General features: G+C 36.6%; 1 protein-coding gene and 1 pseudogene across 1 annotated transcript in view; both read left to right on the forward strand.

The window, feature by feature from the left end:
• Positions 1 to 1,836: 1,836 nt before the first annotated feature.
• LOC104242776 (uncharacterized) lies at positions 1,837 to 4,676 on the forward strand (annotated as a pseudogene).
• Positions 4,677 to 7,571: 2,895 nt separating this feature from the next.
• Positions 7,572 to 19,775, forward strand: part of LOC104242772 (glutathione S-transferase T1-like) — a 32,400-nt gene continuing 20,196 nt past the window's right edge. Inside the window, exons 1-4 of the mRNA XM_009797853.2 lie at positions 7,572 to 7,748; positions 7,842 to 7,915; positions 8,007 to 8,067; positions 8,761 to 8,814. Of these exons, the coding sequence (XP_009796155.1) occupies positions 7,684 to 7,748; positions 7,842 to 7,915; positions 8,007 to 8,067; positions 8,761 to 8,814 (254 nt within the window). The 5' untranslated portion in view covers positions 7,572 to 7,683. The remainder of the gene's footprint in view (positions 7,749 to 7,841; positions 7,916 to 8,006; positions 8,068 to 8,760; positions 8,815 to 19,775) is intronic.

Genomic DNA, 19,775 nt, shown 5'->3' on the forward strand with positions numbered 1-19,775 from the left:
AACAAGTACGAACCTTTTATTCTTGCGATGTAAGCAACTCAAGTGTGTTATGTGCCTTATCCTAGTACGAAAAAGGACAAGGATGATTGGGTAGCTGTTTTGAAAGTTAAACCTCGGAATGTTATTGAACTTCCTGATGAGGCAATAACATCAACTCTAGAACTGACTCTTCCATTCCAAGTTGAAGAAGTTGAAGTCCATTTGATAGATATGAATTTCACCACTAATGAAAATATAATCTTACATGATCCAAATGGGGATGTAATTGAAATGGTTGAACCTATTAATGATGGACTATTGATAGAGAATCAAGAGTTCGATGAAGAATATTCAGAAGACGAGTCTGAAATTGAGGATGAAAATGAGGATGATAATGAGGAAGAGCTTGAAGAAGAAACAGATGATGACTAGTGTGTTGATAATGCACTACTATATTTTTATTGAATTTTATTTTTCTAGTAATTTGTGTGGCATGTTATAAGTCATGTATCTATTTTGTAGTATAATCTATAGAGAATCGAATCAAATACCACGTTTGTAGTAATCTAAATGGTATAGTACTCTTCTAGCTTACGTTGTGTTATGCCTCTTTTTACATTAGTCTGACTCTTTTTCGTAGCAGTAGAATAATATTTATTATCAACTTAATATTATTACCTGATTAATATATCTAAATTCAAAATTAATTGGAGCCAAGATCATTGTATTTTGGTCTAAAGAAGTTATCAAATTCAACAATATATTTAGAGAGTTACTTCCTCCGTTGGCTCATGTGTTTAAACTGGTTGTCAGTACAGGTAAGTACATGATATTTTAGACAAGGAAAGGCTTAGTCATTTTACTGAATAGTAATAACAACATGTTGAGAACAAGCATGCATTTTTCTGCTTTGTGTTGCTTCAATACTGGATTCTTTTGATGAATCTACCTTTGTTTCTTTGCTGCTAAAATGAGCTAAAGAAGCAAGCTCATTAACAAAATCAGCAATTTCTTCGACACAAATGACGATATCGGTTAGTATTGATGCAACTGCAGCCACTGGTATGACTTCTAGTAAGTTAATATCTTCCTAGAAACCTGATATGAGAAGTGATTTCAGGTTCTTGGTTGCTGTTTTGGCGTTTGAGACATGTTTATTAGCTAACAAGGGAGAAGTCATTGTTTTTATAGAACGTGCTAGTTCTTTTAGTGCTTTCCAGATTCTATGCTTATTTTTGTTGGTGTTTCCTTGATCATTCCCTTGATCTCTTCAGGTGCCCGCAATGGAGTTTAATAGCTTATGTTAGTTCAAATATAAGAGTTTAACTTAGCTTCTATGCGTTGATACGTTACACTATCACTTGACAAAGCAAGGGATCTAATTTATGAAATCTGACAAACTTGTAAAATTAAAATACTAACTGAGTTTTAAATGCAACTGCTCCTTTGATGGAATTTATGGGATAGATTGAGATTCACTTTCAATATGCTGCTATACAAAGCTACAGTAGTCTCATTTCGAACTCATCGAGATGGAGAACTGGATCCTCTTGATGTATAACCAAAACTGTGAATTTGGACCTCTTAATCATTCATCTGCTTCTCAATGCGACATGTTACTTACTCATACATTTTTCACATCAGTTGGTCGAATAAATGGTTTTTGCTTGAATTTTCTGTAACTTAGCTTCTGCTTGTTTGAATTTTCAGAGATTGTAATGCTCAGGTTAAGTTGGAGCAGCCCATTGCAGGCCAAGAAAAGGAGCAATTGGAAATATACCTTGAGGTAAAGGTCGAGGTAGCGCAAGCCGTGTAGGTAAATCTTTAGTTAGGGGTAATTTTGCTACTTGTGAAAATATGCCTACTGTTCCCATTACCACAATCAATCCTCAACAAGGTGGTACGAGTTCCTCAGGTGGACTTGATCACATCAATCAAGTTCAAATATTAGGTCCTAGTAGTACGCCACCTATTCAAACATTAGGCCATGGTAGTACCCCAACTATTAATTTGGAACCATCTCCAAATACCCATAATCAGAGCAACACAATAGGTGTGTACATGTTCTCAAAGAAACATAATAGGCAAAATTGAGTGTAGCAGTACCCGCTGACCGCGGACGCTTCTTACTATTTCTCCTACAGGGTTAGTCCATACTTGTACTATTAATTTTGATATATTGTTATTGATACATTGTATTCCTTTAAATAGTGTCTTCTAATTTGTTCAGGTTAGAGCCTTCATATGAATGCTCTGAGTTTATAACTAAGTCTTTCAAGAATGAACTTGATCTTAATGGATTCAACTGGAAAAACGTCTCAAATGAGTTAAAAAAAATTTATTTTGGAGAATTCAAAGTATAATCCATCACAATTAGATTTTGAAAGTATATTAACTTTTATATGTAACTTATTAATGTTATTACTTTATAAAATTATTTCAGAAGACTTCTATTGGGATTCTTCAATTGATAGTGCGGTGCAGATCCAATGGGAGCGTAGGGCAGCAAAAAGATACAATGATTTTGTTAGCAAACTAAAAGCAAATATGGTGCAATCGGACGCTATTCCAAATAATGTGTAGGAAAGTTGATTGAGACTTTGAACAGATCCTAAGTGTATTGAAAAGTCAGAAATAAATGCAAAAAATCATTGTGGTGGAAGCGAAATTGCCATTGGGACTCATACAAGTGGTTTTATCAGTGTTGGGGAGCATCAGAAGAGACTTGTAAGTGTATTTATAACTTTTCCATCTCATTGATAGTAGAATTAGCAATCTGTCATGCCCCTTTAAGAATAGAAGCTTCTCTAACTAGCACTCTTTTTTGTCTCAAATAGGTTATTACTACTTGTTTCAAGTAAGTCAAAATAAACCAAATGATACCTTGGAAGTGGGATATGCAATTCATTGACTGTCCATTTCCTCATTCTCTCTATAAACTGAAAATTAGGAAAGGGGATTCTTTCAATAAGGGCATCTTAAGTTGGCTCCTCGAGTCTTGGAAGCCTTTCTTTAGTGCTGGCCCACCAAATTGCAGAAGACATAAATGATAGACAATATTACTACTAGAAAACAAAGAGCATTTGTTTCAGCTTTTGCTAGGTTGTGATTCATGGGTGCTGGTTGTAGCTCAAATGGTTATTAAAGTATAAATCACCTAAAAAGATGGTATAAAGGATCTTTTGCATGTCTTTTGAACCAAAAAGGTTTATAGATTTTTTAATGTAGTAGTTGCTTTTACCATTATAATTCATCTTTCCTCCTTTTGCCTATTCTCAATTAGTGTCATAAATCAGTGTCATGGAGGAGAGCATGAGGGCAGTGTCATGAATCAGTGTAAGAGTGTAACTGTGAGAGTGCTGGCAAAACAAAAAAAAATTCTCGACTATTAGCAGTTCATAATATACTGATAATGTGCTAACATTATGTGAAGAAATACTAAAAGATGTCTGCATTAACCTAAGCCTGCAGTTGGTTACAACAACAAGAACATACCAGTAGTAGAAATATAATTTGGAATATGATGTTTGGAAATGGAATACATTTGAGATGCAACACTCAAGAAAGTCAACTTTTAACATGCTAGGATGTTTATTTGTTTGGTTCTTTAATTTCGGTTTAAGTAAGGTCACTCTCTTTGTAATTTCTTCATTACTTGAGGGTGCCTTAGAAGCTCAATGACTATCCATTCTACTGATGTGGCTGAAGTGTCCATTGCTGCAATAAGCATGTCCTGTATATTGAAAAGGAAGCAGAATCAATATTAAAGTTAGTTGTATTTTGAGCTTATATTACTATGTGAATAAGATACAAATACATACAAATCAGTGATGTGGGTAAAATATTTCTACTGAATTTGTTTTCAGTTGACATGTAGTTCCACATATAGTTTCATTGGTTACTTGTCCTATCTGGAATAATTTCATTGGTTACTTGTCCTCCATGTAGTTCCACATATAGTTGTAATCACTGACTAGAATCTGGATTGTTCCTAGAGTATTATTGCTGTCATTAGTTCCTAATTGCCCAACTATACCCTTTTGTTTCTCTATCTTCTTAATTGAATAATTTTTGTATAGGCTGTTAAAAAGGGTCAAGATCCAACACCAAATGAGTTGCATTTGCACGTCCATACTCATGGTAATGATGGAAAATTTTTTGTTGCTGAGAAATCCCGAATCGTACATGTAAGATAACTTTTTAATTGACTTTACTTTCATATATTTTTTCATTTTGTAAATTGAATGTTCTTATTAACTCTTCTACAAAAAAAATATCAGGAGATATTACAACAACAAGCACAAACTCAATCTGATATTGATCAGTGTAAAGCATATTATCAAGCCGCGGGAGGAGAAAAGAAAAGAAGAGTATATGGTCTTGGATCGCAAGCAAAATGCTACTACGGGCCAAATCTTCATGGCTCTCTTAGATCTGATGCTAAATCGTCAACAACACCTCCAAATTCTCAATCAACACCGACAGGGAATCTGGATGAGTTAGTGATGTGATTGATTCCTGCACTGACAGATCATATAGTTCCTGTAATCGTTGAGCGGGTACGCGAATTAGTTTCTTTACCCTCGCATCAGCCAAATACTAATATGGCACCTACAATTCCAACATCTTCTACTGCTGCTAACATTGATGAGGTTCATGCATTGGGTTCTGATGATGACCGTAACTCTCTAGCCTAGCATAGTTAGCTTACTTTGTTGGATATTATTATTGGTCCTTGTGGATTTTTTGTACTTAATGATACTGTTATATGCATTATGCTATATATTTTGGACCTTGTTGAATTTATATTAATATCAGTGACTTTTTATTAAGTGTATTTAATAGTTTATGTAATATGTTTGAACAGAGTACATTTAAAATAATAAATAATTTTTTTTTTAAAAAACTAGCAATATAGTAAAAATAAATCAGCGACGGATACGTTCCGTAGCTAAAATTATCGCGTAAAATTAAATCTTGTAATGAATTGGCGACAAAAGGTTTTTGTTGCAAAAAGCAGGGACAATAAGCTATAACACGGCTAGCGAGGGAAAATTTCGTCGCTATAAGAACAAACGACGAATTTTATTATGTATTGCAGCGACGAAAGGCATAAAAATAGCAATAGAAACAAGCTATATAGCGATGGATATTTCCCTCGCTAAACTTTGCTACAAAAATATGTCGTCGCTACTCCGTCTCTAATTCTGCGACGGTTTGGCATTTTTCGTCGCTATAAGCCTAGCAGCGAGAATTTTAGGGACCAACTTGAATCTGGCGCTATTCCGTCGCTAAACAACTTTAGCGACAGAAAACATTGATTTAGTGATGGAATGTGGCCGTCGCTAAACACTATTTTTTTTGTAGTGATATATATATATATATATAAGATAAGAGACTATGTCCACTATTTCATTTCTTGTTTCGATTCTACTTTTGCCGTTCTTTTGATTTCATTCTTCTCGTTTTTTTTGTTTTGGTTATTTTTTGTTTTCTTGATAAAACAAAAGCTGAAAAATACTAATATATATAATCCTAAAAACGTAGACTCTTTTTAATTTTAAAAAAATAAAGTAGGAACTACAAGAGAGGAAAAACAGTGTGTAGTACAAGTATTAAAATAGCATTAAATCAAAGTTATGACTAATAAAATGAAAACTTAATACTCTAAAATCATGTGACTATTTTTTGTCAATTTTTTAATTTTAACCAAAGTAAGATACACTAAAAATTGCTAGAGAAATACTAATTAGCTAAAGTAAAAAAAAAATATTTTTTGTAGTTTTCATTTTAAGAGAAAATAAAGCAAAAAGGTCAAAAATAGGCAAAGTAACAATATTAGAGCTAAAAAAAATATTTAAGTACTAAAAAGTGTAAAAATCTCGGGGAGGATCAAAAATTACATATCTACACACTTTTGGCCAAAAAGAAACTTGACCAAATAAACAACTAGTAATTTAGGTGGGTCAACTTATTAGTCGAGCAAGAATTTAGGTTGGTCTCAGGAAATAAAAAGACTCAAATTATCATACTCGAAGAAAAATTACCACTTTTAACAGGTGAATTCTATCCACATTATTTGCCCAATGAAGAGGTGGAAACACATTTATAATACTTTGTAAAACGTTCCTTCAATGCATCTTCATCAAACAATGAAGAGGAGGAAACACACTGGAATCTTCGTAAACTTCCAGAAGATGGTTACAAACAATGCTGTAATTTGACTACAAAAATGTGAACCCATTCGGCTGTGTTTTGCCAACCCAATTGGTTGTGTTTCCTAGTAATCTTCGATATGCCCACTCGTCATCAATTGGGCCAAATGTTACATACAAAGCCTTAATTTACGACCATATTTCCTCATTATTCATTACGTAAGTAAACCAAGAAGATATATTCTTCTAGACATACATACAAAAAGCAAAAGATTCGTTCACACAATAGTTCTCATTATCTCCCTTGATCAAAAAATGTGGATGGAATCTTGCTATGGAGATTAAACTAGCGTATTTGCGCAGAGTGAAAACAAGGAGAAATTGTATGGTATTTGCACCAAATTAATAAAAGCAACATATATGTCTTGCATAAAAATTTTATTGCTAAATTATGATAAGTGATACTCCATCCGTTCATTTTAGGTATCTTATTTGGACGGGACATGAAATTTTAAAAATATAAAGATTTTTTTTAATCTTGTGGTTTTAAATTAGATATTTGTATGATATATCAAAATATCTTTTGAATCTTGTGATCTTGAATCGGGGAAAAACTATAATTATAACTACGGATTCGGATGAACCCAGTAGTTTTAGTCTAAACCTTGTATTTGTATTAAATTTTTATTAAATATGTACAAAGATTAAATATAAAATCTAGTTACAAACACCTAATATTCACCATGCTAATATTTAAAATTCATGAAGTTCAAATCCTCACCCCCGCCTCTAATCTTGAACATGTCATGTCAACTGTATAAGACAATATCATCAAAGGTAAAATGAGATGTTAAAATTAAAAAAATTACTAAATATAAAAGGTGACACTCTTTTAAAACGTACTACAAAAATATTTAGCGAAAAAAGTATCTATATTTTTTTGGTAAAAACTTGAAAAAAGAGTTGTTGAAGTTGTATTGAAAACTAATTTTTGAAAGTTAAAGTTGTGTTTGGACTTGTACTTTATTTGGAAAATAAAAGTTAAAGTTTTGTGAATAGTCTCAAAAACTAAATTAAATCAGTTTTTTGGAGCTTGAAACTTTTATTTAAACTTTTTTCAAAAACAGATCATATTCACAATAATGTTTTTAGAAAAATTTTGAAAATAAAAAATTGCCAAAATTTATGGTTAAGTTTGGTATAAAATCACATTGGTAAATACTCCAACCGTCCAATTTTACTTGTCTAGTATTCTAAAAATATATTTTTACTTTTACTTGTCACTTTTAACATATCAAGAGAAGACAATTTTTTGTTCCTGTTATACCCACAATATTAATTACGCATTTCAAATCATCGGTGAAAAGTGGTAAAAGTGAAAGGGAGGAGTAGTAATTTTGATTTTCATTAAAAGGGTCCTGTTATTGACGATTCCTCAACTCCCCAACAGTCGGAATACGAAAAGGCTTTAAATACGCGGCCTTTCTCCATTTCACCACATCTCACAGTAAAGAATCAATTCTGATCACAATCCATAGCCAGCAAAGAGATGTCGCTCAAACTTTATGTGGATCGCTTATCTCAGCCTTCTCGTGCTCTTCTTATTTTCTGCAAGTAACTTTCTAATTCCACTCTTTGACTTAAACTTTGATTACTTTTTTCTGAATCATCATAATCTGATTATATTATGGGTTTTTGTTTTTTAAGATTAAATGGAATTGAATTTGAGGAAGTCCCTATTGAACTTTCCAAAGGCCAACATCGTTCTCCTGAATTTGCAGGTTCGTCTTCAAATGCTTGAATTTTTACTCACTTAATATATTACGCTCTCTTTGGAGTTGTTTTTGAATATTACTTCTATTTCATATGCAGAAATTAATCCCATGAAGCAAGTACCAGCTATAGTTCATGGATCGTTTACGCTTTTTGAAAGGTAATTTTCTTATGTAACTTACTTGATAGGATTTTAAGTAATAAACAAATAATATAAAATATTTTTTTTACACGATCGGTGAATTTTAACTTATGATAGTACGTTCAATCATTTTTATTATATTAATAATTAATATTTATTAAGAGGTTTACCTGCAATTATTAACAGTAGATTTTTGTGTAAATATTTTTTACAAGTCAGCGCATAGTTGCTATACTTGCTTTCACATAAAGGGTAGAAAATATTTGTAAACTCAAAAGAGTGACAAAACGCGGTTGCGGGAGGTGACTTGTATTGTTATTAGTTGATTCCTGTTTGTCCATTTTTAGGTCTACAACCTCTTCCCTTTTAATGGAAGATAGATGGATTTCTATGTTTCGTTTAAAAAATTGGTCATTTCTTTAACCAACGACAGCCACAAGCAGAATTATGTGTATAAGACTGTGTGTATGCGTATACTTCCCCTTTTTTGTAAATTGTTGATAGTAAGCAGATGGATTTAAATTATGTGCGCTAGAAGTTCCTTTAAGTGATAGTTTCCCCTGAGTTTCTATTCATGATCATATTAAATTTAATATGAAATTTAATGTTGCCTTTCTGATTGAAAATTATTTAACAATTCCAGTGATGTAATTTATGTTTTGTTTATACTAGTTTTTTAAAACTGACTCACAAATTTTCTCTTCTTTGCAGTCATGCAATTCTAAGATATCTAGCTTCTGCATTTCCTGAAGTTGCTGATCATTGGTACGTTTAGTACTGTCCACTTCTTAATTTACAATTCTTGTTTATCAGCAAATTTCTTTTAATGTAAACACTTTTTACCATGTGACCAGGAGGTCACGGGTTCGAGCCGAGGAAACAGTCTCTTGCAGAAATGCAAGGCTTCGTACAATAGACCTGTTGAAATTGGCAAAATGTTTGTCCCACATCGGTGGGAAAACAAAAGTTGGGGGGATTTTCCCCCTATAAAAGAAGGCTTAATGTTTAGGATTTAAACACACCTCTCATTTGCCTTCTCATCTGTTTAAGGCATTTGTATCTTCTCTCTTTAGTATTATTTCACTTGTATTTTTGGAGTGAAATAAAATATTGGTTGTGTCCGAGGAGTAGGCAAAATTAGCCGAACCTCGTAAATTCTGGTGTTCCCTTTATTGTTGCTTTATTGTCTTATTTATTATTTGGTGGCTGTCATAATTTTTGGTATAGTAGTTGTGACTTATTCACACTATATACATTTGGCTTCCGCAACAATTGGTATCAGAGCCAAGGTACTGTCTAAGTATGCTCTGTGGTTGCAGCATAGTCTGATCTTCCACATCAGAAAAGATTTATCTTGGTAACTGAGTCAAGGTTCTGTCTGAGTATGCTCTGTGGTTGCAGCTTAGTCTGATCTTCCACACCAGAAAGGAAATAATCTTGATTTGTGTCGTCAGCTATTAAATAATATTTGTGTCAAAGATGGGAGACAATAAACAAGAAGAATCTACATCAAGTGTCAACAATACGTCATCATTGGCATCTTCGCTTATGACAAGAATTGTGTCAAATGCGAAATTTGCGGTAGAAATATTTGACGGGTCCGGACATTTTGGGATGTGGCAAGGCGAGGTTCTAGATGTCCTTTTTCAACAAGGGCTAGATCTGGCCATTGAAGAAAAGAAACCAGATGTTATTGGAGAAGAAGATTGGAGAATTATCAACCGTGTTGCTTGCGGTACCATTCGATCCTACCTTGCTAGAGAGCAGAAATATCCATACACAAAGGAAACTTCTGCAAGTAAATTATGGAAAGCACTGGAGGATAAATTTTTGAAGAAAAACAGTCAAAATAAATTGTACATGAAGAAGAGACTGTTTCACTTCACCTATGTTCCTGGTACCACGATGAATGAACATATCACCAGTTTCAATAAGTTGGTCACAGATTTGCAAAATATGGATACAACTTATGATGATGGTGACTTGGCCTTAATGTTGTTGGCGTCACTTCCTGATGAGTACGAGCACCTTGAAACTACTCTACTCCATGGAAATGACGAAGTTTCTCTCAGAGAAGTTTGTTCGGCTTTGTACAGCTATGAACAAAGAAAGCGAGAAAAACAGAAGGGCAGAGAAGGAGGAAGCACTATTTGTGAGGGGTCGTCCTCAAAATCAAATGAGGACAAAGAAGGGAAGATCCAAGTCAAGATCCAGACCCAGCAAAGATGAATGTGCTTTTTGTCGAGAAAAAGGGCACTGGAAGAAAGACTGTCCGAAGTTGAAGAATAAGGCCAAACATAACAATGGAAAGGCCATTATGGATTCAAATGTAGCTGATTGTGATGATTCAGACTTCTCATTAGTTACAACAGAGTCATCAACATCATCAGACATATGGTTGATGGACTCGGCTTGTAGCTATCATATGTGTCCCAACAGGGACTGGTTCGTGGAATTTCAAGAAGGAGAATATGGAGTCGTCCACACAGCGGATAACAGCCCTCTTACCTCATATGGCATTGGTTCAATACGATTAAGGAACCATGATGGAATGATCAGAACATTAACAGATGTTCGATATGTACCGGATTTGAAGAAGAATCTCATCTCTGTGGGAGCCCTAGAATCAAAAGGGTTCAAAATCATTGCAGAAAATGGAGTGATGAGAGTATGCTCCGGTGCACTAGTGGTAATGAAGGCTAATCGGAAGAATAATAATATGTACCGCTATCGTGGCAGTACAGTTATTGGGACAGTGACAGTGACATCCAGTGACGACAAAGAGGCAGAAGCAACCAAGCTATGGCACATGCGCTTGGGACATGCTGGAGGAAAATCCTTGAAAACTCTATCAGATCAAGGATTGTTAAAAGGAGTCAAGGCTTGCAACTTGGAGTTTTGTGAGCATTGTGTCAAAGGGAAACAGACAAGGGTTAAATTTGGTACAGCGATCCATAATACTAAAGGCATTTTGGATTATGTACACTCTGATGTTTGGGGTCCTTCCAAAACACCTTCATTGGGTGGGAAGCACTATTTTGTAACCTTTGTTGATGATTTTTCTCGAAGAGTGTGGGTGTATACAATGAAAAACAAAGATGAAGTGCTAGGAATTTTTCTCAAATGGAAGACGATGGTGGAAAATCAAACAGGCAGGAGGATCAAGTGTATTCGCACAGACAATGGAGGTGAATACAAAAATGATCATTTCAATAAGGTCTGTGAAAATGATGGCATCGTCCGACACTTCACTGTTAGACATACACCACAACAGAATGGAGTGGCAGAACGTATGAACCGGACCTTGCTGGAGAAGGTACGGTGTATGTTGTCCAATGCTGGCTTGGGCAAAGAATTTTGGGCTGAGGCAATTACATATGCATGCCACCTCATTAATCGTCTACCATCTGCTGCTATTGATGGCAAGACACCATTTGAAAAATGGTATGGAAAACCTGCTGTAGATTATAACTCTTTGCACGTGTTTGGCTCAACTGCATATTATCATGTGACGGAGTCAAAATTGGATCCAAGGGCAAAGAAGGCTATTTTTATGGGAATTACTTCTGGAGTCAAAGGATATCGCTTATGGTGTCCTATGACAAAGAAAGTAATATTCAGCAGGGATGTTACCTTTGATGAATCTGCTATGGTAAATAAGGTAACAGAAGATACCAAACAAAATAAAGGTGCTTCTAAGCAGGTGGAGTTTGAGGGAAAATTTATTTTTCCTACACAAGAAGCAGAGGAGGAAACAAATGAAGATTACCCTCTGGAAGGAGAGCCAGTAGAGGAGATTCCAACTCAGGAACCTCAACAACAACTTGAATCAATAGCAACCAGCAGGCCAAAAAGAACAATAACGAAACCTGTTCGTCTCATAGAGACAGTTGCTTGTGCAACCTCAATTGTAGCTGATGATGTTCCTACCACTTATAAAGATGCTGTCCAAAGTTCAGAAGAAGATAAGTGGAGGATTGCCATGAATGATGAAATACAGTCCTTTCATCAGAATCATACATGGAGATTGGCCAATCTCCCGAAGGGAAAGAAAGCAATTGGGTGCAAATGGGTATTTGCAAAGAAGGAAGGATTTCCTAACCAAGTAGATGTTCGCTACAAAGCAAGATTGGTGGCCAAAGGATATGCTCAAAAGGAGGGAATTGATTACAATGAAGTGTTTTCTCCAGTTGTAAAACATTCCTCCATTAGAATTATGTTGGTTTTGGTAGCACAATTGGATTTGGAACTAGTTCAGATGGATGTAAAAACTGCGTTTTTACATGGAAACTTGGAGGAGGAAATCTACATGACTCAGCCAGAAGGATTCAAAGTTGCTGGAAAAGAAAATGTGGTGTGCAAACTTGAAAAATCGTTGTACGGATTGAAACAATCTTCTAGACAATGGTACAAGCGATTTGACGAGTTTATGTTGCGGCAAGGGTACAAGAGAAGCAAATACGATCATTGTGTGTATTTGCACAAGCTTAAAGATGGTTCCTTTGTATATCTTCTCCTATATGTTGATGATATGTTGATAGCTTCCAAGAATTCGGAAGAAATTGATAAGTTGAAAATTCAACTGAAGAAGGAGTTCGAGATGAAGGATTTGGGTGAGGCAAAGAAAATTCTTGGCATGGAGATAATAAGAGATAGACGTTCAAAGAAACTCTGTTTATCTCAGAAAGAATATTTGAAAAGAGTACTACAACGTTTTGGCATAGATGACAAGACTAAGCCAGTTAGTACTCCACTTGCTCCCCATTTTAAGCTAAGTACTAATATGTCGCCAATGGATGAAGCTGAACGAGAGTATATGTCAAAGGTACCATACGCAAATGTTGTTGGTAGCTTGATGTATGCAATGGTTTGCACAAGGCCTGACATTTCACAAGCTGTTGGAGTTATTAGTGTGAGCACGTGATTTTTGCTTCACACGACAATCGCTCCAAAAAGAAATAAAAAATATATAATTGGCCCCGCTGTACAATTTCGGATTTCTGTGCGGCACCTTGTGGATTTATTTGTGATTTTGGCCCATTCTTATTTATTTACTTTATTAAAATAAAGTTCAAAAAATATATATGTGTCCTGCGTAATTCAAACCGTAATTCGGTCATTAAATAGAAAATCGTGAATAGGCATTTTTCGTCCGTGATTTTGTTTGGTTTGACTTTACCGGTTTTGAAATACTTTAGTATGTGCGCAAATAATTATATTTGAGTGTGTATTTAATTTTAATTTGATTTTTTTTAGTTTTGTTTTAAAACAAATAAGAAAGAAATAAAAAATAAAAAAAAATAAAAAAAAAGAGAGAAAGAAAAGGCCCTTCCGGACTTGGGCCAATTTGTTAAAATTGGCCCAACGAACTCAGCCCAAGCGGACAGCCCAAGCCACCAGTCCAAACAGCCCACCCCCAGGCCATGAAACGACGTAGTTTAACATCAAAGCTACGTCGTTTCGATGCCAACCCATCATAACCGTTTAAACCGAGCCGATCCAACGGTCCAAGATCAATCCCCATAACCCACCAATAAACCCGACCCGTCTCACCCGGACCGACCCTAACCCTTCACCCTTGGAACGACGTCGTTCCCTGTTAGCCGAAGGATCCTGGCCCTTCATCTCGTCTCATCCAACGGCCAGGATCCACTTGCCCACTAACTATATAAGTACATAACACTACCCTACCCCCCCTATCCAATACCCCGGCTGCTTCGTCTCCCCAAACGAACAGCCCTAAAACCCTAGCCGCCTCTGCATACTTCCGCCATGAAAGCCGGCGGCATGGATGCCGGTGACCTTCCCTTGAACACCATAGGACCCCCAGGCCATCCTGAACCCAAATCTACCAACCCCATGTTTCGAATCACCCCCCAGGTCCTCGAATCTTCATTCGAAGATTCGAGTCAAAACTCGATCTGACCCAACCAACCCCAGTTTTGTACCAGATACTCCCCAGACCCCCCTCGTGACCGAACCATACTTGGTTTGGTCCGAATCTAACCAGGGAAACATGAATCCCGGATCTGAGTTTTGGAACTTTGTAGTTCCTCGTCACTAGTTCATACCCGTTCGAGCCAAGAAATTAAGGTCCAAGGGACCTTAATCGAAGTGTTTCTCATCTGAGAAACACTTCGATTAAAGTCCGTTCAGCCTTAAGAAAGTCTGTCCAAGTCCGGTTCAAGGTTTCCGATTTTTCAGGATTTGAGGTGAGTCTGCCTTCTTCCCTTATTTGTTTGGTCCATGTGAGGGATTAGATGTCTGTTCATGTTTTGTGTCAATTTGTGTTTTGAATTTTTATCAACTTTTGTTCGTCCACTCTGTTTGAACATCTGTGTTTGTCTGAATCCTTCTCCTCCTATTCTGATACGGCATGCGTATTGGTTGTATTCCAATTTGTACTAACTAACTGATTCCTCGGATGCACCATTCTATTTTAATCAGTATAAGTCGAGTCATGTGTCCCATACTTCTGAATGTTTGATTTTCGGCTACGATTGTGTACGATAATGCTAATATAGTCGAGTCGACATGAGTCGTCAATTAGTTTCAACTATCTGAGCATAGCAAAGCGATTTGTTTCTGTCGAACATTTTTTTTTTTTTTTTTTGAATCAATTGAGAAACAATTTTGTTTACTTATAGCTGTTGATTTAGATCAGTAATGTAAAAGGGATGTTTGGTTAAAATGCTGAATTGGATGGCATGTGCACTCCTGCACAACATTTGCATTGGTGCACCTCATGTGCATTGGTGCTCCTCATGTGCTTTGTGCACAACCTGTGGCCTGCATAAAGGTCCTTGTTTGATTTTAAAATGTTTTGACAGCATATGCTATCCTACTGCCCATACTTGGCTTTAGTTTAAAGAAGTGTTTAAACCTTTTAAAAGTAAAATCTGCCAGGGAATGTTGATGGGGTTTAATATTTAATTAGCTAAAGTTTGGAATTGAAAATAGAAGGCACATGGGAAGGGTACTGGATTTCTGAAAACAGGCTGTTTAAAAAAGAGTAGGATAGGGACTTATAAAAGGGGGAGATATACAGAATAGATAGAGGGAGACTGGACCTTGAGGGCTGAAAAGAAAATAAACACACACAGTGAGGAATTTCTGGGGAAAGAGAGCTGAATAGATAAGGGAAAAGAATATAGACATACTGTGAGGAGTTTGAAAAGGAGAGCTGAAATACATGCAAAATAGATACACATAGATAGAGGGAGATTAAGGGATAGAAGGGATACAACCAATAATCAGAAACTTTCTTCCTCCTATTGTTATTGGGTTTTTCAGTTGTTTCAATTTGTTCAAACCAATTCTGATCCTCTGAAATCTCAGTTGTGTCTATTAGTTGAGTGCTTTCATTGGTTTACTACTGTTTTGATCTATCTGGAATTCTGATTCTACTCCACTGGGTGCTGCTGTTATTTGGCCATTTGTTCTCTATTGGCCATAGTTGTATCACTGCACTCGAGCTTGTTTTCTTGCTGTATCGCTTTGTCTGCTGCTATTCTGCCCTGCTGCTACTGATAGTGCTGTGATTGCTGCTGCATTTTGTTGTCATCATACTCTGCTGACTTCCCCCTTTCCTCCAATTGTCAAATATTTCCAGGTACACAACCTCTGAAACTTTGTATGGTTGAAAGTTTGAAGTTGAAGCAGAAATAGAGAAAAGAACAGTTGTTCATGTTATAACATTGGTGTTAAAAATAGGTCGAATGATATTTGGGATTGTATATTTTACTGCAAACTGCAAATACTTTGTATAAACTAGCATACATTCTGTTTGAGATGGATTGTCAGATAGCATTGTTCAATAGTAATGACAGTATGACATAGACAACATGTTTTGATTTAGTATACATTCAGTTCAGTATAACACTTGTTTGGTTTAGTTATGACTGTATAACATAGAGTCATAGGCACTTGTATGTATTTTGCCTAGACCACTGAATCAACAAAATTGTGGTACTGGGTCCGGGATAAATGTATCCCAAACAAACTCCCATGCAGTCACATTAAGAGTCTGGCTATGAATGCCAGTTCTCCTGTCAGTTCATTCGCCCAATGCAGGTTCGATACTGAGTTTCGGTATAGATTGTTTGTCTCGAAATAATGTGATGATTGTTGAGAAAAACTAATAACCATTTTTTGAGTTCACTTAGTAGTAATTCCCCTGGTAAAACAGTCGATTTCGTTTATCAATTTCAAATAGGTTAAAGTGTTAAAAAATAGAACTTGGAGGTCATTAAACATAACTCAATATATGTTGTTAGTTTGTTTGCAATCTCATTTAACGAATTAATAAGTTATCCACTCGATGAAGACAAAGCATGCGGTAACCCCCACCTTATGAACAATCAATCAGGTAATCAAACAAGTTTAGTTTCGGCAAACATAATAAGGATTCAGTCCGTATTTGTCCAAACCCGCAAAATTCGGCATCATCCTTCTCTTTAAAGATAAATGTAGTAGAAATGTAGTCATTGTAGGGTACCCTTCTTAAATAATGAGACGAGCCTCGCCGAATAAAAATGCAAACTGCGGGGCCCTCAATAATTGATCACGATAAATACTTAGAATTTGGGAGGGACTGTTTAGAGAATTCCACTACCTTCCCCAAAGATAATAACGCGTTTAGACTCTTTAGGCGCGACTTTAAGTTAAAATATATTCTCAAATTCAGGTGCACATTGATGTGACCCAAATCCAAATCTCAGCGAAGTCAAGATGTGTTGACGATCACGGGTGCATTGATTGTGACGTGGTTCGAGACGCATCTTCACGACGTTGCAATTCTATAAAAATAAATGATAATGATAAAAGCGGTTTAAACTTAATGGGAGCACGCAAGTCATAACATGTATTTAAATCAGATATTTAGCCATTATAACAATTTAAGTGACCGTGCTAGAACCACGGGATCCGAGGGTGCCTAACACCTTCCCTCGGGTCAACAGAATTCCTTACTTAGAATTTCTGGTTCGCAGACTTCATTTGGAAGAGTCGAATATTTTCCTCGATTTGGGATTAAAGATAAACCGGTGACTTGGGACACCAAAAGCCAAACTTTTCCCAAGTGGCGACTCTGAATTAAATAAATAATCCCATTTCGAATATTGTCACTTAAATTGGAAAAACTCCACCCGCGCATCTAACCCCTCGGGACGGGGCGCGCAAAAAGGAGGTGTGACAGCTCTGGCGACTCTGCTGGGGACTAATGGACCCAGAACCACTGGTTCAGGGTTCAAGAATTCGAGCTTAGAATAATTGTTATATTTGGCTTTATTATCTGATCTTTATTACATGTTTTTGCATAATGTGCTAAATGCTGTCTTTTACCGCTTTGATATTATCTGAACTGTATATAAACTGTGCCGAAACCCTTCTCCTCTTACCTCCGGGGAGAAGCTCGCTGGTCGAGACTCCCTATTCTGTTAATGTCAATACCTAAAATAAGAAAGAGGACGGACAAGTTACAAAGCCGGACGATCTCGCGGGTCCCCGGTACGTAGCCCCCTCCTCGACTCGAGTTGTCCGCTCGGGTACACGGTCTAGAACAAATACCAAGGTTTAAACCTAGTATAACGAAACTTCATGCCGGATCCCTAATAGGAACGCTTATTTGCATCACATTGCATTTGACTTAGGGGGACTCAACACCGGGGTTGGGTCCGTCTAGGACAGGCAACCTGAAATGGAAAGACCATCATGCTGCATTCCTATCTGTGTTATGCATTTATTTGCTTCGATTCCGCATGTCGACCGGTTCCTAAAAAAAAAAAAAAAAAAAAAAAATTGCCGAAAGTAGGGGAGATAATTACTTAATTTCGGAAAAATAAAACCAATGTCCAAGTAGTGTCAAAACCTTGCCGAAATTTTCTTAAAAAAAGAAGAAAAAAAAACTGTCTTGTTTATTGAGAGTCATTAAAAAAAAAAATTTTTATAAAAATCTTCTTTTATCACTTTCAAAATCAAAAAAAGGGTATTTATTTTTAAAGTAAAAAAAAAAAAAAAATTCATAATTCAAAAAAAATGTGTTGTTTCTTTCGTAGTACCCCTTTTATGAATTCAGACTAAAGGTCCAAATTTTTCCTAAAAAGAAATACAATATAATCTTTATCTCTTTTCAAAAATGTAAAAAAAAATACGCATTCTTGATTTCTAGGTTTATTCGATTTTTTCCCTATTTTACGATATCCCCGAACTACGCCGGTTTGATTCTCACCGGATGTGAGATACGTAGGCAACCCTCGTCGGGTTCAACCCCCATTTTGCTAAAATAGCCAAAATCAAAAAAAAATATATGTTTCAAATTTTTAAAGAGTCATAAATAAGTCAGGTGATGCTGTTTTGACATGAATAGCCGAATGTTCCCGAAAGGGACGCCGGAAGGCTGACTTTGCATAAATGGCCACTTTTGGGTTTTGCTTAGCGTTTTTAGACCCACACAGCCTTAAAATCTTCGTCCCCGAAGTGCTTAAAGGCCGTATTCAAAGCTTGGTCCCCTTTGAAAAATATTTTGAGTCATTCATTTTTGTTAAAATCACCTTAATAAATGTGCAGGATGAGCACGATGCAAAATGAACATTTTTCAATAATGACCAAAATCCCTATCAAGTTACGGCTATGGTGGAATGATCTAGGTGTTGAAGGGCAAAGTGAGGTTAAGAAAAATCTGAAAGGTCTTATGGGTCTGTTGGAAATCCAGCCTCGGGGAGATATCATAAGAGCTTTGGTTACCTATTGGGACCCGGCGCACAATGTTTTCCATTTCCCTGATTTTGAGCTCACCCCAACTTTGGAAGAAATGGCCGGATACATCGGGAATACTGAACTTCCGTTGAGGGAAAAATACTTGGTCGCCCCAAGAGTCGTCACGGTACATCGGTTCCTGGATTCATTGAAAATACCTAGAACAGTCCACAACCCGGATCTAGCAGCCGGATTCTGTACTCCATGCTTCATATATGATAGATACGGTCACGAGGGGGGATTCAATAATCCAATCAACAGACTGTGCAGCAAAGGAGTTCGTCAGAAATGGGACGAGCACAGACGGGTGGCGTTCATGATAACGTTTCTGGGACTTCTGGTATTTCCCAGGAAAGATGGAAACATTGATTTGAAGATATCGGGGGTCGTCAGCACTTTACTCACGCAAAGTGACAGTACTCTCGCGCCTATGGTGGTATCCGACATCTTTCGAGCTCTCACAACTTGTAAAGCTGGGGGAAATTTCTTCGAAGGTTGTAACTTGCTCCTGCAGATATGGATGACCGAGCACCTTTGCCATCATTCCGAGATTTTGAGCCGTGGTTCCCCGGGTAAGACCCGCATAGAAGAATCTTACGCAAGAGCCAAAGAGATCAGTTTGCCCGAAGGAGTCCTGGCTTGGACCTCGTTCTTTCAAGCTCTTACTGCCAGCCAAATACAATGGAAGTTGGGATGGTTGCCCGTTGATGAGGTCTTATATATGTCAGCGACTAAAACTCATTTCTTGCTGATGGGGCTTAAGAGCATTCAACCTTACGCACCCGGCCGAGTTTTAAGACAGTTCGGAAAATGCCAGACAGTACCTCATGAGGAAGATCTAAGCACTCAAGCAATTGAGATAAGCCCTAGCGGACAGTTCCCAGAAGCAAAGATTCGCCAAATCTGGAATGAGGGTCAATATTTGAAATCAGATACTTGCGTGCGGGATCAAGCCAAAGGAGAAACGGCGC

This window comes from Nicotiana sylvestris, chromosome 10 (assembly GCF_000393655.2).
Source record: "Nicotiana sylvestris chromosome 10, ASM39365v2, whole genome shotgun sequence".
Classification (NCBI taxonomy): domain Eukaryota; kingdom Viridiplantae; phylum Streptophyta; class Magnoliopsida; order Solanales; family Solanaceae; genus Nicotiana; species Nicotiana sylvestris.